Source organism: Sycon ciliatum, chromosome 1 (genome assembly GCF_964019385.1).
Source record: "Sycon ciliatum chromosome 1, ocSycCili1.1, whole genome shotgun sequence".
Classification (NCBI taxonomy): domain Eukaryota; kingdom Metazoa; phylum Porifera; class Calcarea; order Leucosolenida; family Sycettidae; genus Sycon; species Sycon ciliatum.
In genome coordinates this window covers 43,181,009-43,205,984 of record NC_088643.1, presented here as the reverse complement: position 1 = coordinate 43,205,984, position 24,976 = coordinate 43,181,009, and the positions used below count along the sequence as shown (strand labels likewise).

The following is a 24,976-nucleotide window of genomic DNA, read 5'->3' as shown; positions in this document are numbered from 1 at the left end:
ACGCCGGCTCCATGTTGTCACGCGGTAGAGGATTGGTTGCGCCGGGCGGTGGCTTGTGCTGCTTGACAATTCTCTGGAAGTAGGGTGTCCGCAGCAAAGCCAGTGCCACACCATCGGCATCATCTCGATGCCAAATGTTGATGCTATCACTGTCTTCGGCATCCTTGGTGGAGTGTTTAGTTCCAAACGTCGTGTTGTTAATGAGAGCATGGGCAATGTGAGAATCCTTCGTCTCCATGATCCTGTTGTTTAGCTTAGCTTTCTCGTACTTGACGGTGTGGCGGATTAAGCGATCTTCGTGAACTAACAGATTATACTGCTTCAACTCCTCGCGCCCGTCACGGTGTGTCCACTTGTTCATCAGCTGAATGGTCTTGGCTGCATTATCACCCATCCGCATCACCTTGTGATGGTCAAAAGAGCGTGTTTCATAGCCAAGTTTGTCCAAACAGCCAGCAACGAGCTTGAAGTCATCCTTGGGAATTGACTTCCACTTGCTCATCACAATTTCAACAAGCGCGGGCAAGAACGTTTCCGGAATGTCTGTCTCCTTCAGCTTTGTATCAGCCAGTGAATAGAGCAATAACGGGATGTTCTGAGTTGGCAGCTGCTTGAGCAAACGACCGTTCAGGCTTTCCACACATTGAATGAGTAGCTCCTTATTGTGCTTCTTCAAACGTGTCAAGGAGAATAGGATTTTCGGCACATCCAGGACACTCTTTCGATACCGCACTTGCCGTTTCAGCACCTTCTTGACATCGTAAAACAAGACGGTGTGAGTACAATTCGCCCTGACAAATGCTTCCATCAGCTGGGTCAGCTCATCCATGCTGAACTTGTAGACTTTGCCAATCACCGGATCAACAATGCGTTTCAGATATACGCCCTTCTCCACTTGATCCATCAGGTGACAGGACGCAATGCCATACGTAGCGTTCACCACCGAGTGTGGCTCAAAAGAGGACGCCTTTGCCAAGACCAGCGGCATAAGAACTCTCCAGAATCCCTTGTTTGCTGAATTGATAGATGTGCCATACATGTACACAATGTCACACAACGTGCCAGGGTCGGTCTGCAGTGATATGTTGCTCACGACTGTTGTTGCGAGTTTGTTCAGTGCCTGTGGCACTGCCTCACTCGGAAGCTTGCCACATTCCGTCACAAATCCAGCCAGCTGCTCTGACGACAACGTTACAGACTTGTCTACTAGTGTGGCAATGATTTTCTCCACAACATCGAGAAGGGCTATGTCCTTCTGCACTGCACATTGCCAGAGGCGCAGCAGATCATTCTCTGGTTCCACTAGCTCATCATATCGCTCCAGGACGTGCAGGGCAGATAAGCGCACAAACTCGGTGAAGTTCAGTGGCTTCACAGCAGCATTACACAGCTCCACCACATCCTCTGCACTGAACTGATGCAAAATCGACAGGCCATGCTCAGTGAGGTCTTTTGCAACGTCAATATTGTCGTACATAAATCTATCAGACAGCACGATCATGAAATTGGCAAACTGGTTCGGCCTCAGTTCATAACGATACTTGCACGCTTTCTTGATAAGCTCAATCACTTCATGATCATCCTCCTTATTAGCCAACAGGGGCTTTGGTGCATTGCCACGACTTCGGTATGTCTCATCCAATTTCACCAAAGAATGAACGCATTCGGGTGCAGTCAACTCGGCGATGCTAGTATGGGTGCTGCAACTCCGTCTGCAGGCCAAGCCGACGGACAGAACTCGACGGAAAGCAGCCATTCCACCAACAACTACTCACTGTGACAACGGCAATCCTCCGACATGGTGAAGGCAACAACATGAATTGTATTGTGAAAAGCACAATCTGGAAAATATGAAAGAAAGAAAAAAACAAGTCGTTACTTTTTGCATGCAGTAGTGTGGGTTACGTCACGGCATATTTCACAGTAATACGTCAGTATTATGACGTTGGATATGAGATCATCGCGATCAGATCTCGTTCTCGCCTTTCAAACAGCATGCAGCATGTGGTAGATCTACAAACCCTATTCTGTATTCAGCATTGCCGTATTGGCAGTATTGCTTGAATTGCTGCAATAACCTGATACAATTGTACTTTTTCTTTCTGCATTTGGATGCTTTTTGACTTTGGTTCATTATTGGCTGCTGCTCCGGGAGCTTGAAAATGACGTCCTTCTGCGTGTTGTGGGATTTTCGAAATTCGCTATGGAAACTCAGATAGAGCTTTGTGTCTCAAGAAAGAGGCCAGACGCTGAGGTGATTTTGAACCACTGCTCAGACCAGCAGATGTCTCCACCAGAAAGGCAAAGGCCAAGCCTTTGCTCCAGAGCCGTTGAAACTGTGACCAGGGTCCTACACAACAAGTAAGTATATACATTATGTTGACAATTAAACTGCCGATGTTGTACTCCCAAAGCTGATTCATTTGGAGTCTTTTTCCGGAACACCTGAATTCATTGTCAAACATACTTTCTACTGACTCTATCTATCATGTTGCCCTCAGACATTAGGAACAAAACCAGAAACATGTATCCCAGGGTGAACTCAGTGACCATTTTTGCAACAGACAATTCACTAGCATGACACCTTTTTGCAATACTTCGAAGTACGGTGATGCTCAGTGAAATCCAGTCGCGTCACTCAAGTTTGCGCCTTGCACCATTTCGCAGCCTAGTGTTCGCAGGTCTAGGACATATGCCGACCTTCATTATAGTACGAACTTTGAAGTACTTCGAAGTAGCGACTTCGGCGGTATTAGTAAATGAAGTTGGTTACTCCTACATCGAACACACGCTTCCTGCCGAACTTGACACTTGACTGACTTACGACTGCTATCCGGAGCACATGCGGAGCCCATCACACCTTCCACTCGGCAAACCTGCAAGAAAGCACCTCTCCCGCTCAATGCAGTGTTTCTGGGAATCCACCCCTCATCTCAAGCCCAACTGATAAGGGATGAATTGCCCAGTTGCCCAAGCAAGTGTGGCAGCGAAACGAGCAGGAATAACTCAGCTATCCAACGCACCAACATTTAACTTTGAAAAAGGAAAGCAGGAGAAAGGAAATCCAAAACACTGCAGCCAAGTCCATGGTGCCACATACCGTAGTTAGTACCGTATTTCCCCGAATGTTTGTCGCACTCCCATTTTGAGGTCTTCGTCATAATTATAGTTTCTGTATGTTCACTTCAATAGTAAGTCACACTGTTAAAATTGTAAGTCGCACTCCCTTGTTTGATCTTGGGATTTGTTGCAAAAAAGTGCGACTTGTATTATATAAGTTATTCAGGGAAATACGGTATGTTCAAGTATCTGGTCATACCCAGCCTGTAAACCTTGCCGTTGCATGTTCTGCTTTGTGATACTGTTTCTTTGTGAATCCATGCTGCTGTTAATGTGTCTCAGTAATCGTGTACCATATTTTCCCGAGTATTTTTTCGTCACGAAATGCAGACGTCTGCCCTGTATTTCATGGTTCATTTGACCATTCTAGTACCACCCGCATCTACTGTGTTTTGGGTGAATTATGAGTGAAAATACATTTTCAGTCATACTGCATGTCTCTCCATGTATTCCTGTCATCTTCTTAGAGAAACGTGGAAGACGATAGGGATTGGCCAGCTACTATCTCTGTTCATTTGTGGCACGGGCGTCACAAGCCAGCTGTTGCAAACTTACAACTTTGCGGCACCTCTCACCCAGCTATTCACCACATACTTCCTTCTGGGAGCGATCTTTTCAACGTCACTGATGTACCGAAAAGATTCCCAGGAGCTTAAAGAGATATTGCGGCAGCGCGGCTGGAAATATCTAGTGCTGAGTGTCATTGACGTTCAAGCTAACTTTGCCGTGGTGAAAGCCTATCAGTACACAACTCTAACCAGTGTTCAGGTAAAGTGCTCTGCGCCTGTTCTTGCTGATACTGCTGCTGCTGCAGTATGTACTGTGTGCAACTTGTATGCATGTGTGCAAGCCTGGCCATGCTTGAGAAAACCTGTGCTGTGTTCTGAGGTTGTGTGCAGTTGATCTAGCAGTTAGTACTAACGTATTTAGCCAGACAGAGTTGTTACGGGCATTGCAGCAGCACCATGTCAATCTCTTACATAGTAGTGACCCAACTTACAAGACTAACTTCAGTTCAGTGTAGGTGCCTCTTTCCTCCTTTTCACTTCCCTTCATTGAATAACGCGCGCGCGCGTGTGTGTGTGTGTGTGTGTGTGTGTGTGTGTATGCGGCCGTCTATGTCTCTTTCAGCTTCTTGACGGCTTCTCTATACCTTGCGTCATGCTCCTGTCCCGGTTTGTACTGCGTTCCCGGTTCAAGCTGGGTCACTATATAGGTGTGGCAGTCTGTGTTATTGGTATGGCCACGCTGATTGTAACCGACTACTTTCACAACTATCGTGATGAGGGCCAAGACGCCAAGTCTAGTAAGTACTACTGGTAGTAGCAATGTCTTGGGTGAGGGCTGGTCAGCAGTAACTCCCTGGTATCAAACTTCTGCATTGGTAGGGTGAGGGCTGGTCAGCAGTAACTCTCTGGTATCACACTTCTGCATTGGTAGGGTGAGGGCTGGTCAGCAGTAACTCTCTGGTATCACACTTCTGCATTGGTAGGGTGAGGGCTGGTCAGCAGTAACTCTCTGGTATCACACTTCTGCATTGGTAGGGTGAGGGCTGGTCAGCAGTAACTCTCTGGTATCACACTTCTGCATTGGTAGGGTGAGGGCTGGTCAGCAGTAACTCTCTGGTATCACACTTCTGCATTGGTAGGGTGAGGGCTGGTCAGCAGTAACTCCCTGGTATCACACTTCTGCATTGGTAGGGTGAGGGCTGGTCAGCAGTAACTCTCTGGTATCACACTTCTGCATTGGTAGGGTGAGGGCTGGTCAGCAGTAACTCCCTGGTATCACACTTCTGCATTGGTAGGGTGAGGGCTGGTCAGCAGTAACTCCCTGGTATCACACTTCTGCATTGGTAGGGTGAGGGCTGGTCAGCAGTAACTCTCTGGTATCACACTTCTGCATTGGTAGGGTGAGGGCTGGTCAGCAGTAACTCTCTGGTATCACACTTCTGCATTGGTAGGGTGAGGGCTGGTCAGCAGTAACTCTCTGGTATCACACTTCTGCATTGGTAGGGTGAGGGCTGGTCAGCAGTAACTCTCTAGTATCACACTTCTGCATTGGTAGGGTGAGGGCTGGTCAGCAGTAACTCTCTGGTATCACACTTCTGCATTGGTAGGGTGAGGGCTGGTCAGCAGTAACTCCCTGGTATCACACTTCTGCATTGGTAGGGTGAGGGCTGGTCAGCAGTAACTCCCTGGTATCACACTTCTGCATTGGTAGGGTGAGGGCTGGTCAGCAGTAACTCTCTGGTATCACACTTCTGCATTGGTAGGGTGAGGGCTGGTCAGCAGTAACTCCCTGGTATCACACTTCTGCATTGGTAGGGTGAGGGCTGGTCAGCAGTAACTCCCTGGTATCACACTTCTGCATTGGTAGAAATGTCTACTGTAAGACATGTAAATAGAACGAGGAAGTAAATCTAACGTTTTAACGAGTAGCATTTCTTCGTTATAATAACTTCTTTTGAGGCTGTAAGGCCTTACATGTGTTATGTGCGGATATGCCAAGATTGTTAGCATATCTTCTTGTTATCCTTTGGATTTTGGACAATGGTTAAATTTGCGATAATAAGTTAACCTGTTTTACAGTAGTCCCTGTCATAATAACAAGTCCTTATTACATTTGAATGCGTTCAGTACTTCGTCTACTGTTCTTCTCACATTCTGTTGAATGTAGTAAAAGCGTTGCGTCAAGCAATGTCTTGGGTTGGCCTACTGCCACCGACAGTAGGCCTCAAGTGCTTGTTCTAGGATTTCAAACCGACCCGGTACACGTCACGTGTATATGGCGCAACTCTTGCAACTGGGTCAGAGCCGGGTACGTTCAAGTGTGGCTGCTGCATGTAAATCTACATCAGGGAGTCTTAAATATTTTTCTATTCCCTGATGTCCATGACTGAACAGTACGTAGATCTACTGGGCACTCTGTCCCCGAGCGCCTGCACGCAGCCAGTCAGTGTGTTCCCCCATTGAAGTACAAACGAAATACATGTGATTGTACTCATATACTCCCAACCGGGTCACAGGTGACATCGCCTTCTTTTTCAAACAGGTGCTAGTACCCCTCCCCAAGCAGGTCGTTGACCCGGCTGACCTGGCCCTGGAGCAGACACTGGCCTGGTCTATTTTTAGTGGCTACATAGTTATACGTGTGTTTGTTTTGCTCCTATCAAACTGACAGATGTTTCTGATCAGTAAATCTGTGTAATGCAACCACTATGATCAGAGATCACAGGTATAAAAGACCAATCATTTCCGGGATCAAATTCTGCGCCTGTGGTGCTTGTTGAACTCAGGCTTTGCGATACATCAGGGTCCATGCATGTACCTGTATCTCACCTCTCCTTCTCTCTTTCCTCTCTCTTTCTCTCTCTCTCTCTCTCTCTCTCTCTCTCTCTCTCTCTCTCTCTCTCTTTCCCTTGCTCTCTCTTTGTGTGTGTTTCTAACAGAGCACAGTCAGATAATTGGTGACTTGCTGTGTTTGCTGGGAGCATTCCTGTATGCCACCAGCAATGTTTGTGAGGAGTACCTCGTGAAGCGCATCGATGTGTCCGAATTCCTTGGCATGTTGGGATTTCTTGCCAGCTTCGTGTGCGGCATTCAAATGTAAGAACATGCGTGATGGCTAGTGCTCCATTTTGGCATGAGTGTGTGCAAACCCTGATTGTACTTACGGCACCTCAAGCCTTGCATGATCTAAAGGACAAGGTAACTGCCAGTCGCAGCTGCCCCACAAGCTTCCCTGCCTAGTCTAGACTTGTATTTCAGGCGTCGATGCTAAACATATCTCACACCCTGCAAACTGCGTGACCACAACTTAATATTTGCGTGTGGGGTTATACCTGCTCTAATTTTCACCGCCCAACTATTTAGCGCCATGCGTAGATGGTAATGTAGTGAAAGGTTGCCACGCTTTTTTCATCGGGTGTCAGGTGATTGCTTTGGCTCTCAATTTCAAGTCACCAGATTCCTGTTGAACCTCTCTGTGCTTATAGGTGAAAAAGCTTGCCCCATAGCTGGCATACGGACTTTTCCCGATGTTGCCACACCACTGTGTACTGTGCTGTATGTATTTTGCTGGTGATGGTGGAAAGTGTCGTTTGTCACATGTGCTCTGTGTCATCGGCATCTTTCCATCTGAATAGTTGCCACAACTCTCTGTTTACTGTACTCAGTATGTGTATTGTGGTAGTGGGGGAAAGTGCCAGTTTGTCACGTATGCTCTGTGTCAGAAGCTTCTGTTACTTTAAATAGTCACCTACTAGTTTGTACAACCGTCTTCTGCTCACTTTCAGTTGTATTCTCTTCACTTCAACGCAAAATGATCCTTTCCCTACCCATGTGACCTGCCTCTTGTCCCTACCCATGTGACCTGCCTCTTGTCCCTACCCATGTGACCTGCCTCTTGTCCCTACCCATGTGACCTGCCTCTTGTCCCTACCCGTGTGATCTACTTTTCCCGCCACCTGTTATTCTACATAATGATACTGTCTGTATAGATTCTCACCTCACCTAAGAGGACACCTGAGAGGAGGGGTGCATGTGAGGAGACCTAACAAGGTCGAAATAGCTACAGTAGTTGTCTGGAGATCGTGTCGATTCTCACCTCACCTATGTTGGTGAAGTTTGTCAGCGATCTGTGGATTTGTTGCACCAATATCCCCAGCACGTCTTTGTTTAGCGCTGTCCTTGTGTAGAGCTGTGCACTGCTGGGAAGGTGTGGTGCTGTTGCCAGTCGCACATATAAGTACTCAGCTTGCTGCTTGGTGATGTTTATATTATTAAAACTCAAATCTCTTGGGGGATTTGTGTCACTGCTGCTGCTGCTGTTGGTTGGTTGAAGTCCAACTTCGGCTCTTTGGACATGTCAGTAACTTCTCTTGCTATTGGACTGTGATAGTTGCTTGTGCTCTCGGTGCGCCTGTCTTGGCTATTACTGAGCCGCGACGTATGCGTGGCTGGGGTGCATGGCTGGGGTGCATGGCTGTGTTGCATGGCTGGGGTGCATGGCTGTGTATCAACTACATGTGTGAATGTGGATAGCTAGCGTTGACGCACCTCTTGGCCAGTCTTGCATCTTAGGTGCATTTGTTTTCCTGTTGTCTTTCCCAGATTAGCACTGGAGCGCTCTGAGCTATCTGATGTAGACTGGGCGACGCATGGAACCAGTGTTGGTTAGTCTTTGTTGTGTTGCTAAATGCATCTGTCTATGGATCACGTGTGCGCGCCAGCTGGGCGTATCGTACTTGTATCTTCCATGCCTGTTTTCTTTTCTGTCAGATTCTCTCTCTCTCTCTCTCTCTCTCTCTCTCTCTCTCTCTCTCTCTCTCTCTCTCTCTCTCTCTCTCCCTCTCCCCTCCCTCTCTCTTCACCCCACCTAACAAATAGTTTTCACGGCCCTATTCTTCTCAATGTGTATGCATGTACTTTGCACATGTTAGTTTGTTCAGGATTTTGGAAGGATGTACATTGGATTGTGTATCGTATTATGCCTCGTGACCGTGCAGTAATTAAAACTGTTACACCTTTATCTATGACTTTATGGGTGGTGCAGTATTGTCCCGATTATCCAGGCTTTACCTGTAGTGAACCACATTGTGTTGTCTGGTATTGTGTGTGAGCACACGTGTGTGTGTGACTGTGTGCGTGCGTGTGTGCGTGTGTGTACGTGCATGTGTGTGTGCGTGTGTGTCTGTTCATTCAGGTCTGCTTGCAATTGGGTTTGCCATATTCCAGCTGTTGGTCTACTTGGTAATGCCGTTCGCAGTTCGTCAAAGTAGTGCAGTCACCATCAATTTGTCCTTGCTCACGGCTGACCTCTACAGTTTACTGTTTGGTCTTTTCCTCTTCTCCTACAAGGTGAGCATGTAGTGCTTATACTAGGGGTCAACCGAGTGGAGAGCATGCCTGACCACTATGTGGAATATATGTAGAGTTGTGTCCCGTTATGGCAGCAGTGCTCCAAGAGTGTGCAGCTGCAGTCCATGGGGCCTGCGACGGCAGAATTTCATGTCACGTTGCCCGCCCTATACTATGCCTGAGGCCTGGTACATGCTACCCCATGCAGGGTTGCACGCACCCTGCTTTGGGTACAATTCTCTGGCGGTGACTTTGCACTGTCTGCCAGCAGTGTTGTTATTTTTGGAATAGTGCACCCAGTCCAGTCCGAAAGGTCATACGCGGATCGACTCGCCTTCTGTACTTCACCTCTAAGCGTGGAACGCAAGACCCGCAAAGTATGATTTTTCTGTGGGGAACGATTTTGCCATTGATCAAGTTTTTATTGGAGTGCTCAGGCATACTACGATTGCTCAGAGGTCCCGAGCACGCTTGTTGAGGTTCTCTATTTTTGACGAGCCGGTCCTAAAGCCCCCTACATTGTATCTAACGACGTAGGAGCTGACAATGGAAGAGGATTTCCGTGGAAATAATGACGATGGTGGTGTGACTGCTGCAGGAAAAATGCTGGCTGTTTATGACAGTTTTTATAATAGCTATAAAGAGAACAAATTCTCTTTATAGCTATTATAAAATTGTTGTCTCCGCGTCGATTATTTACATGTTTATGACAGTATGACTAGATGTACAATGTAGCTCTCTTGTATGGTACTTAACCCCTGCTAAAAATGTGTTGTTTAGGAAGACTGGTGCATTGTGCAAGTCATAAAGAAGAAATGATACACGACTTACATTTTTCAAAACCTAGCTTTGTGTTATGTGTAATTTGTGTCAAAATTGTAGTATTTCAACATGACAATATCACTGGCTGTACTTCTCTTGTATGGTACTTAACCCCGGCTATAAATGTGTTATTTAGGCAGACTGGACCATTGTGCAAGTCATAAAGAAGAAATGGGGCAGATCCATGACTTACATTTTTCAAAAACCAACTTTGTGTTATGTGCAATTTGGGTCAATTTTTAGTATTCGGATTAGCCTAGGATACGACTGAACAGTTCTAAACAGTTACCGCAACACTACACGCCATCTCATAGCTGCTGCTGTTGCCATCACTGCTATCAAGTAGTTCGGACATGGCAGGAGCTAAAAAACTGCTGGTAATCTTTCAAAGAATACTGGCGAGTGATGGGCTGTAAACGAAATGTGCTGCCTCAAAAATTTCAAAAACTAGAAACCCATGCGGCACGCTTGGAGGTGAAGTACAGAAGGCGAGTCGATCCGCGTATGACCTTTCGAACTGGACTGGATGGACTATTCCAAAAATAACAACGTGTGCAACCCCTGTGACACAGACCATACACAGTAGCAGCCTATGTACACCCGGAGCTTCAGAACAAGCCTGTAACGTGCAGTCATTTGTGTGCATGTACAGCTGGACGTTCACATGTACGAAATAGGAAGGCAGGGATATAAGCCGAACTGGTTCAGGACGCAAGCTTTCTACTTTGTTTCGGATTTTCACCTATGCCGCATCAAATACTACAAATTGTGCACATGAAAGACAAATTGGCATGTGTACCGCGCAGCATGCGTAACAGCTTGGTTTGTGCCTTGACTTCTACACGAATAAACCCCACATTACGGTACATGAAGAAGAGAAACCCCGACCACCACCATCACCTCCTGGAATGATTACTTTTATAGCCTATGCTGGCTGTGAACTTCACACCTGAAGTGATTGGTCAACCAGCCTCGGCCAATCAGAGTTCAGCAAATGTTTATCCTCTTGGCTTGCTGATGGCTGTTGTTTCTGCATTTCTGCATGAGGAAGGAGAAAGAAGCCGGAAAATTCTACCGGAAAAGAAAATCTAAAATTCGCAACCAGGAAGGAGGAAACAGGAAATGAAAATGTCACTCAAATGATCTGTATAATACTGGATAATATCCATTGTTAACTGTTAACACACAATTCAATTTGCTCCCTAATTTGAAGCTCGCGTTTTTTTCTGCCGACTTGAATTGACACTTGACTGACTCAGGACTACCATCCAGAGCACACGAGAAGTCCGTCGAACCTTCCACTCAGCAAACCTGCAAGAAACACTACTCCCTGCTCAATGCCGGGTTTCGGGGAATTTACCCTTCATCAGTTGAGCTTAGAGGCTAATGAGATTTGTACTCCGAGAGCACTGCATTATGTAGTGCTCTTCAAGCCAAGTCGGCAGAAAAGCACCAGATCATTTCGTATGTTCTGAAAGTAAAAGACTTTGCTTGGCTGGTTGGCAGATTACCCTATACTAGGCTATAGCATGCTTGTCGGTGTACCTTTATAGCAGATGCTCTGTAGTGTAACTGGTAGACATTGGCAAATCTCCTCTTGCATCTTGTTTGTTGTCTTCAGTTCTCCGGCCTGTACTTCTTGGCCTTCATTCTGATCTTGGCTGGACTGATTACCTACACATCGTTTCCGATTTCCACCGCCGTGTCGCACACTGTGGATGGCCCGTCAAGCCCAGCTACATCATCATCAGCTGTGGCGACCGCCAGTGATAGATCGTGTGCTGACGAGAATGATGAGCACTCGCGGGATGACCATGACCCAGCTGGTGGCAATGCTAGCAATCAAACCAGTAGACAAGCTGCTGAGCTGACTGCTACTGCTCCTGCCGTGAATGCTGCTGTTATTTCTAGTGAGAGTGATGTAGATAACGACGGAGCCGGTGACTTGCAGCCACTTATTCAGCATCCTCCTTGCTCGTGACAAAGGGAGTACGCCGCTTGGCTATACACTCAAAGCTGCTTCCACCACATCAAGTCCAACTTGGTAGACATCATCAGAAAATGATGTTAGAATGGGACATTCCCAGGAATTTAAACCGGAGAAACTGAAACAGGAAAAGCAGATGAAGTACACACATGTGAACAACAGTTACAACACATTCCAATATTCCATGTGAGCAGTATGGCACTGGACATCAGCCGTACTGTTCTGCATATTATTTTATGTTGTCTTTGATCAGGGCCGGGGACTGTATGCGATTCACGAAAAATATTGAAACAGCAGCTATTGTGCAAGTCCACATGATTGTGTGGTCTTAATCATCAGGCCTATATTTATTGTTTATTCACCCTGCTGGCAGGCTTCTGATCTATGATCTATGATCCTTTTTTAATACTTCAGAAATAAATATTCTTCACTAGTTTGAGGGAAAGACACAAACGGGAAAAGTCTGAACAAAAAATTGACTGTCACCACCAGGACTCCAACCAGGGACCCTCGCTTGTAGCTAGTGATGCTCTAACCACTGAGCTATGGTGTAGTCGTCATCCCAGCAGAGACTCTTCAACATTTTCTTCAGACTTCGTAAAATACATATTCTGTGAGTTTTCAATGTCGAACCCTTGAACTGGTATTTAAGACCCTTTTCTACCAGTAAAATTTCGTAAGGGGCCGTCCAAGGTTACCAATAATATTTTCAAAACGAAAAGTTTTCGTTTGGGGGTGGGTGGGTTTGATGGAGTTTCGTTTTGAAAATAATTATTGAATGCAGATGGAGAATGCCCAATTACGTCTGGGTGTCGAAAATTGACATCAATGTTTTATTGGAATTCGTTTTACCTGCAGAAAAGGTGGGTGGGTGGGTGGGGGCTGAAAAAACAACTTTTCGCTTTGTAAAAACAATCGGTAACCCCAGACGGCCCCTAAGGACCTGGTCAGACTGCAGCAAAATCGAAATAATCCTAGGATTATAATCCGAATCTCCATAGTAACTTGCCGCCAGAGCGGCAAAAGCGAGAGTTGACGCTCCAAAAAAAAAGCAAGAACGGACCACGCTTTTCCGCTCCAAACAGGATTTGACGCTGATACGCCATTGACGCTGATAATCACTGATTTTTTTCATCTCGATATCGAGTTGCTAATTGGCCACGGACAACAACAAAACTCTTAAGGATGGTTGCAAGGATTGCACTGAAGGTGTTGGCGATCCCCAAGGTGAAAGAATTTGACGTCGTTCGTGGAGATTACCACTTGACGCTCGAAATGAAGTTTGAATTTTCATTCTCCCCACATGTGTAGTGTGGTCGCGATTCAAATTCTGGACGCTTTTCTGTTTTCGTCAGGCAACCAAAATTTGCCGCAGTCTGACCAAATGGCGATAAAGAATTTTCTTTCCTCAATGACCGAATATTGTGCGGCACTGGAGATCGACGATATTTTGCGTGTAATGTTGCCGTACTGTGGCGTGATCTGAGCAGCCGAGTATCTCCATTCGAAGTTGCATGTGCAAGAAAAAGTGTGCGTGGTGAAAAAAGCCACACATGTATACTACTGTAGCGGACATGGAAATCCAGTCGATTGACCGGTGCCGGCGCCCTCAGCACGTACAGAACGCTGCGTGCAGTGCACAAAGTCATGTTGATCCGATGTGACCAGCGCGCTGCAGCGCATATGCATGTTCCGCTATCTACGGCGGGCTGCATGGCCAGCGCCCTACGGCCGTTAGACATGCGACCGGATTTCCATGCCCACGACAGTATTTACTCGCTAGTATTTAGTGAACAGGGTCCTTAGCTGCACTTTACTAAAACGGAGAAAAGCGCATTTGAAAGTTGAACATTTGTCGTTACAGTCCATTTCAAAACTATAGACGCGTACCTAGGCAAAAACCGTTATGCCAGCATCTATACCACATAAAATCTGTGATCACTTTGTGCATATATTTTTCCAAATTGGGCGTCTGTTATCCAATCCTTTAGAAACTATATGAGAGTAATTGTGGAGCGATCCTGAGCAATATTCCGAAAACTATTCTCAAAAAGTTCCAGCAAAATTTGAAATATTTCAAAAACCCTACGCGTCTATAGTTTTGAAATGCACTGTAGAACCGTGCACAAAACCACCATCACAGCATCGTTCAACGGGTTTCTATTTGGGTTTTCTTTACATGAAAGCTGACGGGGCTAGCTACCCGTGACCGGGATATGATAACCTCAAAGGTTGACCCTAACCACCCTTTTCACGTGCTCTGCACCAAGAGTGTTTATAACCATGATCATTCACACATGCGACCCTCAAATACCACACTGCGTGGTCGGCAAGACGACAAACCACGGTGAGTTGCCCAAGCAGCCATTTGAGTCCTTATACCATGATGTATTCCCACACCTCACATACGGTGACATTATCAAGCAGGAGGTCTACCTGTGTCAATACAAACGATGGTATCTGGATGGGTTTTTCACAGAAAACAGCAATTCCACTTGGATGTTAGTCCTAGCCGATTCTTCACCTTCTCACAAATAAGTGACAATTGGAAGGCAGTAGAAGAGTGAGCCGGCACTTCTCGATCCAAATTTCATCATACACGAACATTTACCACTGCATTCATGTGCGATTTGAAAAATAAAATGCGCGCAGAACTCGCAGTTACTCACCTCACTCAGCCCCGTACATTATTACTAAAGACCTACAGTAGAGTCGCGCGCCCAAGAACGTTGTTTCCAAGGGGTTAGCCTGGGACGTTCTTATTTTTCAGTAAGCTGGCTGCGTTCTTATAGCACGTTCTTAGAAACAATCCGTACTGGATGATATGTATCCCACAAATTGCCAGAAAACTAACACTGCCGTTCTTAGCTTTAGGCTGTGGCGTTCTTAGAATTTCAGACTGGACGTTCTTGGGCTCCACGTTCTTCAGCGCGCGACTCTACTGTACACAAACGTCTGATCAAACAACAATACACACCGCAAATTCTACCCATCTAACTCACACCTCCAGTTACATAAACCAGGATTACACCTGATGTCTGGCGCTGATCTTGCAAGTACATGCATAGAATCACCGCTTGACCTTATTCGCGCTTACAAATTCTCTGATTCCACTAGCGCCTTACCACACTATATCAAGAACATTCATTGAGTTTTTGTAATCATTGCTGTCTGATGATCGCCACAGGCGTGAAACTCTGAGTTACAGCCAACCCAAGCTCCGTATCCCATTCTATTCTTTTTGTATGAAGCTCTGCACCCCGGTGCATTGAGCACTCTTTCGAGGACCACACCCAACTTTCCGTGTGTGACCGGCTCCCTACCCAGGTTGAGCACTCTGTGTGATCATCGAACAAGAATGGACCGTCCGAAGCTGTTCCACCTAGATTACTCATTGAAGAACATACCTCTACCAAGCGAGCAACAATACAAACTGAAGCTGGTGGAGATGACAGAGAAACTAATCAAGAGAATGCGCTGGAAGGCCTTGTTCTTCTTCAAGGGTGACCAACCTCAACATCAGGATGAAAACAGTAACCACGGATTCAAGACGAGGACATGCCCACCCCAAGTGGAGGACATGAAAAAGTTCGAGGAAGAGCTGTGGTCCCTGGTCGAGAACGTTAGATTCCGCAGGGTGAGCGACGAGCTCCAGCGCAAGCTCCAAGATGACCGGACCAGGATCAAATCATCACAGAGCATACTCGCCCCCTGCAGATAAGACGAGGAACATCTACAAAGTCAGCCCTGACCTGTACACCAAACTACTCGAAGCACTACAAGCATGCCCCTGACAACGCCCAAGACGACATCAACGAAGAAGCAAAAGGCATCGCAGAGAGCCTCAACATGCTAACCGAGCCGAGATCATGGCGAAGAAAAACGCGTACATAATCCTAAAAGATCACAAAACCAACTTCTCACAAAGTTTATCATGCAGACTCATCAATCCCTCAAAAAGTGAGATCGGGAAAGTCAGCCAGAATATCCTGGCGAGGATCACCCAAGAAGTAAGAATACCGCTGCAGTCGTTACCTGGTTCCGAGAAATTGACAATAAAGCGGCATGCACGTTTGTCTGTTTCGACATAGTGGAATATTATCCAACAATCTCCCAAGACCTGCTGGAAGAATCCATTGCATTCGCAGCACAGCATACCGACGTCAGCCAGCAAGATCGAGATATCATCATGCATGCGCGAAAGTCGCTCCTGTTTAGTAGTGATGCAGCATGGATGAAAAAGGACGGAAGAGGCCTATTTGACGTCACAATGGGTTGTTTTGACGGAGCAGAGATATGCGAGCTAGTGGGAACTTATGCACTTTTTTTAACTGTCAAAGCTAGCCGATAAGTTCGACAGTGATAACATCGGACTCTACCGCGACGACGGGTTGGCGGTCTTGAGAGATGCGACAGGCAGTGCAGCAGACAGAGCAAGAAAGGAGATATGCCGTATCTTTAAAGATCTTGGGCTGAAAATTACCATCGATGCCGGCATGAAGGTCGTAAACTACCTCGATGTAACACTCAATCTAGCCGATGGGACTTACCGCCCCTACCGAAAACCAAATGACACGCCGATGTACGTCCACACACTATCCAACCACCCGCCAACCATCATCCAACAAATACCCAAGTCTATCAGCAGACGATTGACAGATATTTCGTCCAACAGAGACATCTTCCAGGAGGCGGCACCTCTGTACAACAGTGCGCTCAAGGCCAGCGGTTACGCTGAGCAGATCGTGTACATGGAAGAGAGAGGAAAAGATGAAGAGAAAAAGAAAAACCGCAGACGAAACATCATCTGGTACAATCCTCCTTTCAGCAAAACAGTAGCCACGAATGTCGCGCAAAGATTCTTACATCTCGTCAAGAAGCATGTCCCACCTCGCTCACGCCTAAACAAAATATTCAACAGTAGCACAGTAAAAGTAAGTTACAGCTGCATGCAGAACATGTCTGGTGTACTAAAGGCGCACAACAATTCGGTCTTGCGGAAGAAGCAGAAAGATGATCAACAGAGAACAGAGAAAAGATGCAACTGCAGGGATAAAGTTTAACTGCCCCATGCATGGAAACTGCCAGATCCAGTCAATCGTATACAAGGCCAGCGTGACAGAAACCGGAACAGACGAAAGAAATGACTCGATTGAGTACCTCGGCCTAACGGAAATGACGTTCAAGAAGCGATACGACGGACACATGACGTCAATAAGGCATGAGCGAATGGAGAAGAGTACCGAGTTGTCGAAGCTCATCTGGGACATGAAGCATTGGTCAGTTGTCTACCAAACACCAGCATACTCCAATGCCACCAAGCGCTCCCCCCCCCCCCCCCCCCGTCTCTGTCTGTGTGAGAAGCTAGAGATCTTGCATGCTGACAGAAGGGTGAACATCAACAAGCGATCGGAGCTAGTGGCCAAGTGCAGACATGAGAACAAATTCTACCTATCTAACTTCACACCTCCAGTTACATAAACCAGGATTACATCTGATGTCTGGCGCTGATCTTGCAAGAACATGCATAAAATCACCGCTTGACCTTATTTGCGCTTAAAAATTCTCTGATTCCACTAGCACCTTACTATATCAAGAACATTCATTGAGTTTTTGTAATCATTGCTGTCTGATGATCGCCACAGGCGTGAAACTCTGAGTTACAGCCAACCCAAGCTCCGTATCCCATTCTACTCTTTTTGTAGACTCACACCTTCTACTGTTGACGTTTTTCACTAGGGTTAGGGTTAGGGTTAGAAATTTCTGCAAGCAGAGCGGGTAGAGCGGCGGTAGGGCCGCACAACGCAGAAAAATGTGTGGAAAATGCAAAGCAATGTAGAAATGAGGTGCAGTGCATCCGATGATATAGAAACACAAAGTAATGCAAGAGAAAATTTGAACGCAATGGCAAAAGTGGAAAAAAGTGAACGCAATGATGGAGGTGGATAAATCGTGTATTGTGAAAAAAAGGTGAAACTATCCAGAGGAAGATGTGGTTATAAGCTTATTTCGGCACTATTAAAGGAGTGCTTCATCAGACCAATGGAGTCTAAAGTGGAGGAGCAGTTTCTTATCAATAGAATTTAGGTGTGTGGGTGAAAACAACAAGGGGTGTAGAAAAAGACAGCTGGGTAGGTGCGAATCTCAAACATGTTTGTGCCTGAGATGGCTGGAAGAGAGATTGATATTTCCTCCAGTTTACGTCGATCGGGAGAAAAGTGTCCGTGTCCTGTATCGCGTCGGGGGCGATCTCGAGCGGTGGGGGCGCGTCAGGAGCTATGTCGAGCTGCGGGGGCACTGGACACTTTTCTCCCGATCGACGTAGTCTGGAGGAAATGTCAATCTCTCTTCTGGCCTACTCTTAAGAGACTACGTGACCATAAGGCTAGCCTTCAAATTGCTGGTACTAACCTCCTCGATGAGCAAATACGCCATAGCTCAAAAACACCCCACAATGCTCTGCGATACAAATCTCGTAAAACGGGCCACGACCCTTCAGACGAAAAGCTAGCCCAAATAGCCGCTGATACTAATTTGAAAGTGCTGGAGATAGAACTTACTCGACACCAAGACCTCTTAAACGACGCACGCAAGACACTAAACACGGCGATCACGGATCTTCCAAGAGCCATCGACTCCGTTATTAGCGAGAAAATGAACGATAACGCTCATCCACCGCCCGAGTCTTGCGAAACACATTCTCGCACTATCAGATAAAGCTAAACCATCTAAATCCCAGCCACAAGCTGACAAACAGAATCAGCCTCTACTCGCCCGGCCACCACCGCAGGCCCCACACCGAAGACATAATCAACAAGTCTCTAGACCGAGACAAAATTACGCACACGCACCACCTATGGCTAATAAACCGCCTAGGGCGTACGCTGTTGGCCAGCGTGGTGTAACGTTGTCGAAGGCCCCCTACCAACACCAGCCGCAACCGATCCGGCCCCAACCTGTCATAAATCCTCCCAAAGCTCGCGGACCACCCCACCCAATGGGTCCGATGCAGCCTCCACGATTTATTCAACCTCCTCGCTTTCCATCCTATAAACCAAGAGGGCGGCCCCGTCTGATTGGCCCTATGCTGCCTCCACAGCACTTTTTACCAAGGCAGGTAGTTAGGCCATCACCGTACCCCCAACAGAGGCGCCAACCCTCGTATTTTCCTCCTCCGCCATGCTCCTGACAACCAACCGAGTCCCCGAGCGCGGCTAAAAATTCAAAACGCCGTCGGAATCGACGGAGACTGAAAAGACGAGCAACGGAACTAATATTTAATGAATCAAAGAACACCACACGGGTTACGATGATCGGAGATATCGAAATCTCCGACACCGCCCGAGACATCTTAAGTCTCGGTCTAAAATTCGTTCCTCGGATAAACACCCTCCCACATAAACCCTTGGCTGACAACGTCCCTGGATTCTTACGTAATCTACAAGTCTTGCATTCTTTATGGGTCAGCCAAGTACTAAGAATCAATACTCCAAGATATTTGCTAAATCAAACTGGACACCACCACCCAATTCCATTCCCATTGAACTCATTGAGTTCAGCATGGATATTGGCACTATTTTACAACATTATGTATGTATACTTTATTTGAATTCGCAAATCCAAACGAGCACAAATGCTCAATGACAAGGCAGCGAATATGTTATTATGTAACAGGTAAGGAGGGTTGGGGAGAAAATAAGGAGAAAAGAGAGAATGGTAGATATCTCAATGAAGAGATAAGCGTTATCAAACTACAAGTAAGCCAGCGAACGATAAGTCGATAGTTCTGTAACCCGCCTAATAAACTAAGTACTTTTTTCAGGCGTGCAGTGGACTGTCATTAAAACAGAAACAGAAAAATAATAATAAGGCACCCATTTTGTTTGTCCAGGGGATGGCCCACGCCTGGTAAAGAGAATAAAATAGAGAAAATAGAATAAAATGAAAAAACAAACAAACAAAGTACTAACAGTTACTGCTAACGAGAGTACTTGCTACTAACATCGGGAGGATGAAAGGCCCAACCCTGCCCTGCCAGTTACGGACTTACGGGGGTCGCCATGGCAAATAATAATGGTAAACAGTGAAAATCAATCACAGACAGGAAGCTGTCTCAGGGCAAGTTTTTAATCATAACATCAGGAAGATCGGAGGGTATACGGTACGACGGCAGCTTTGAAGCTGCTGAGAGACGACAGTACTCTGACTGCATCCGGTAGGACGTTCCAAAGGGCACTACCTCGGGAGGCAGGGCGAGATCGTCCGGCGCGGGTTCGTGTAGCTGGTAGACGGAGCCCCAGGGCGAGATCCAGGCGCGTCCTACGATCCGCGCAGCGTACGAAGAGCTCCTGGAGGGATGGACTCGCACTGGCGTGTATGCACCTCCAGACAAAGACCAGGACCTTCTGCCGATGTACTTCTCCAATCCTGAACACCTGCATGCGTTCCAGGAGATCACTGGCACGAGAGAACCCCGGCCGGCCATAAACTGCTCTTGCCCCACGGTTTTGTGCTACTTGGAGCCGGTCGGTCTGGGTCTGAGTGAGACCTGGGCTAAACGCAACGGACCCATACAGTAGATCCGGCATGATAGCTGCCTTGAAGAACAGCACACGGCTAGCAAGTGTTAGCGACTTTCGTGTCCGCCACAGAGCTCCAATTTTCTTATTGGCTTTCGTGATGCTCGCATCGACCTGGGGCTGCCATGACATGCGTACATCCAAGATGATGCCAAGGTAGCGGGCACTGGTGATGCTTGGCACGGGTATGCCATCGCACTTTACCACAACGTTGGGACTCTGGCCATTGGATCCTGCAAAGACAAGGAGCTGACTCTTGGTGGCGTTGAGGATGAGACCACGGGAGGCTAGCCAGCGAGCTAGGTTAGAGACGGCTGTTGTGAGCTCAGAAGAAACGAGGTCAGCGCTGCGGCGGGTGGAAGTCAAGGCTATATCGTCTGCAAACTGGATTGACATAGTCGGGCAGGTAACAGTCGGTACGTCTCTAGTGTATATGCTGAAGAGCAGCGGCCCCAGGACCGAACCCTGCGGAACACCGCAGGTGCATGTAACAACCCTGCCGAGTCCGGTACCAGTGCGCACTTGCTGTTGGCGACTTGACAGGTAATGTTTGAACCAAGTCAGTGCTCCTCCAGTAATGCCAATGTCAAAAAGGTCCTGGATAAGAATGCTGTGCTTGACTTTGTCAAAGGCTTTCGACATCTCTAGAAGACAGGTTGCCACAACTAGACCGTCATCTCGCCCAGTGTCGACTCTGTCAGTTAGTAGGGCAAGAGCATCTTCCGTAGAGTGCCCATGACGGAACGCAAATTGGGTCACTGGCAAGATGTTCATCCGTGCGACATGTTCCACCAACGATTTGTGCACGACCTTCTCAAGGATTTTGGACAGTATCGGTAGCAGTGATACCGGTCGGAAATTTTTGAGAACAGAGGGATCACCAGACTTGTGGAGCGGAACAACGTGAGCTAATTTGAACTGCTGTGGAACTTCGCCGCTGGATAATGATGCATTAAACAATGTGGTAAGAGATGACGCTAATATATCAGCACAATACTTGATTAGGAGACCCGGGATTCCATCACTTCCAGTAGCTTTGGCCGGGTTGACTTGCTGCAGCAAGCGCTCCACAGCACCCACTGTGACGGGTGGAAAGGACTCTAGGGAATGCTCTGCAGGGGGTCCCGCAGGCAGGAGTAGTTCGGATGGCCGAGTGATGTCGGTGACAACAGTCTCGAAAGCAGACGTAATCGCCTCCACACCACACGATGGCTCCTGATGTGTCCGCTTGCGACCGGTAACGGAGTTTATGACGGACCATAGCTGACGGGGGTTTCCCGTGTTCTCCGCGCACTTGTTATAAACCCAAACCCAGTAAAAAGAATCTCACACCGTCCGAACTTAAAGCCCTCGATACTCTTCGCAAATCCAATCTTGTGGTATGTAGAGCAGACAAAGGTTCCACCACCGTTGTCATGACAACGGACAATTACAAAACCCTTTGTCTAGAACACCTTCTAAATAAGGACATGTATGAGATAGTCGATTCTATTCCGGACACCCAACCGGCCCTCGAAGCAGCCTTGCTCCCTATTGAGGACGACCTACACAGACGTCTCACTAAACGGCTCCGCACGCCCGGTACCCGTACTCCTAATTTCTACGGCCTACCCAAACTCCACAAGAATCCACTCAAAATACGACCTATAGTATCTTCCATCCTGTCACCCACTTATTACTGGGCCCTCTTTATCCACTTCACCCTCTAGCCCACAATCCTTAAACACCCATCCACACTCATTAATTCTACAGATCTACTCACAGACACACGGAACCTGCCTCTAACACACAACTCAGTACTTATGACCATGGACGTAGTTTCTTTATATACATCTATTAAACACATCCATGGCCTCCAAGTCCTCGCCTGGCACCTCCGCCAGCAGGACATACCAGGTCCGTGGAGAGTAGCCGTAGTTAAAATCATGCGAATAATTCTTATGAATAACTACTTTACGTTTAATGATTCCACCTACCATCAACTCCAGGGCACAGCAATGGGTAGCCCTGCAGCAGTGGCCTACGCCAACATTTTTATGTTTCGAATGGAGAAATACCACCTAACAACCTTCTTTGCTTCCTCTCTTCTAGCAAAAAGATACATCGACGACCTATTCGCCGTCACAGTAGAAGAACGGATTAAGCAAATAATTGATGAACCCATTCGAACTAACTGCCCGGTCAAGTTCACACATGAAACTAGTACTTCCTCCGCCCAAGCAAAATTTTCGCTTATCTTACACACTTTTTACTGAAACATTCCAGGTTCTCAGAACGGCGTATAACGACTCAGAATGAGTTGAGAAGCCGTTTGACATCAAGAGAAACTCTCCAAGTCGAACAATGTTGAAGTCATCCTTTGTCATCAGCCGACGCAGCACTTGTTGTCGGGTAGTACTTCGCACTTTCCAGAAGCGTAAATATTTTGTATCGACACTTTTCCAAGCGCTTCACCTCTTTCATGAATACGATTGGTCGTGTTTCTTACCAGCTGAAGCTGACGAGCTCAGCGTCGCTTCGCGGGATTATTCACGTTGACATCAGGCGAATGAGCTGGGTGAGTGACAACCCTGTCATCGAAGCCTTTCTTTTCCCCTGTGTTGCGCCGATTCTGGTTCATTTGCAGTATGCGGGCGAGCGTCGCTGAGTGGCTTACTGACTTTCTCAGCTTCAAGCTCACGTGCATTTTACCGTACACACATCTTGTGGCGGATGCATACAAACACGCTGGCTTTTCGCAACATGACACCTCTGCTCTGTACTGCAGTGCAGTGGTGCTCTAGCAGTACCCACCTTGACCAGTGACAGACTTCGTGTCTTTATTACCAGCTCACTCGCGTTCAACGCGCTCTACTCTAGGTGTTTCTTTACACTTTGCCGACTTCGCCGACTTTATTATTATTATTATTATTTCACAATCACGATGACATAGTGCCAATAAGCATGTGATGCGGGCGATTTTAACCAGCCATGGTGGGGACAACTGAGAAAAAGAAGGAGAAGAAAAAGAGAAAAGAAAAGAAAACAAAAGGAGTACTATAGGAACCTGGAGAGAGCAGTATGAAGATTAGGCTAGCAATGGAAAACAACGAATTCAATTCAATTCAACTTAGGCGCGGGCAGAATGGAACAAAATGCAGCGAAGGTGTCACGAGACTTTACCTCCTGCGGAAGCCGAGACCAATGAGAATAGGACTTGAACAGAGGGGATTTTAAAAGGATCGATGACCTGGCAAGTGGGAAATGGAGAGAACATCTAGTACGCGAGCTATTATTGAACCAGCTTAAATGCGCAAGTGCATGAGGAGGAGCAAGTTGAAGCTTAATACGGTGAATGAATTTGCATGCCGAGTGGGGAAAGCGTTCTGAGAGAGGGGAAGAGGAAGCCAAAATGTATAGCGTAGAGGAGGTCAGAGGGGGCATGCGAAATATTAATCGAAGTAATTTACGGTGGGTGACTTCTAACCGATGCATAAGAGCGGAGGATAGACCGGAGGACCAAACGAGAGAGCAGTAATCAAACAAAGGAAGAACATAAGAGTGATAAATTTGTATTCGACAACCATGGTGTAGATGGGAGATGTGAGGAGAAATGCAGCCTATTGCGGAGCAAACTCGCTTTTCAATATAGGTTACGTGCGAATCCCAGGATAAGTGTTCATCAAGAAATATACCAAGGTGTTTGTGATTTTTAACAATGTTGATAGCAATGGGATCATCAGGGAAAGTAAAAAGCCGAGTCGTAAGGAGGGTGAGGTCACTGGAGGGTCGTGGGGGGATACAAAGGATTGCCGTTTTCGACACATTGGGGCGGAGTTTCCACTTCGACATCCAGCGCACAACTTGATTAATGTGATACTGTAGCGAGTCGCAGGCTTGCAATAAGCCTGGCTCGGTTATATGGAGCGCTGTATCGTCCGCGTAGAGTGAGGTATGATCCAAACCTGCCAAATCATTAACGTATACGATGAACAATAGAGGCCCCAAGATAGAGCCCTGGGGCACTCCAGAGTGGACTGTTAGAGGGGCGGACAGGGCATGTCCAATTCGGACACTCTGTCGACGTTCAGTGAGATAGCTGGTGAGCCACTGCAGACACGTCCCGGCTACGCCAAACGCTGCTAACTTATGGAGGAGACCCCTTGTCCAGACAGTGTCAAATGCTTTGCTGAGGTCGAAAAAACATAGGAGGCTAAATTGCTTCTGATCCTTGCATTCATATAGCTTCTGCACAAGCCTCAGCAACTGCCAGGCGGTCGAATCGCCTCGCCGAAATCCAGACTGTGACGGGTCAAGGACCGGGTTCACATGTTGGTATAAGTGGCCAAATGCCACACGTTCACAGAGCTTTGAAATGGTGGAAAGGAGTGAAATCGGCCGGTAATTGGATGCAGACAGTTTACTGCCTTTATTCTTGTAAATAGGCACCACCACAGCTGCCTTCCAGACATCAGGGAAGATTCCGGTGGCGAAGGACTGGTTGAAAACTAGGCTGAGAGGGATAGCTATACTAGGAGACAGGGCTTTTAGCAGTTCATGGGATATGCCATCTGCACCTGCCGCCTTCTTGGGCTTTAGGCGACGGATGTGGTGGGCAATGGCGGTGGGAG

At 47.1% G+C, this 24,976-nt stretch overlaps 1 protein-coding gene across 1 annotated transcript; it reads left to right on the top strand.

The window, feature by feature from the left end:
• The first annotated feature begins 1,990 nt into the window (after positions 1–1,990).
• Positions 1,991–12,240, top strand: LOC135827320 (solute carrier family 35 member F2-like). The gene is made up of 7 exons (XM_065339845.1): positions 1,991–2,361; positions 3,588–3,888; positions 4,252–4,426; positions 6,569–6,725; positions 8,232–8,293; positions 8,824–8,978; positions 11,422–12,240. The coding sequence occupies exons 1-7, from the start codon at positions 2,204–2,206 to the stop codon at positions 11,779–11,781; spliced, it is 1,368 nt and encodes a 455-aa protein (XP_065195917.1). The 5' UTR covers positions 1,991–2,203; the 3' UTR covers positions 11,782–12,240.
• Positions 12,241–24,976: the final 12,736 nt, after the last annotated feature.

Excerpts from the sequence above, each read along its gene's own strand:
- LOC135827320 (XM_065339845.1), top strand. The coding sequence starts at position 2,204 with ATGGAAACTCAGATAGAGCTTTGTGTCTCAAGAAAGAGGCCAGACGCT. Across the intron at positions 2,362-3,587 it reads ACCAGGGTCCTACACAACAA|AGAAACGTGGAAGACGATAG; the intron begins GTAAGTATATAC and ends TCATCTTCTTAG. Across the intron at positions 6,726-8,231 it reads TTCGTGTGCGGCATTCAAAT|ATTAGCACTGGAGCGCTCTG; the intron begins GTAAGAACATGC and ends TGTCTTTCCCAG.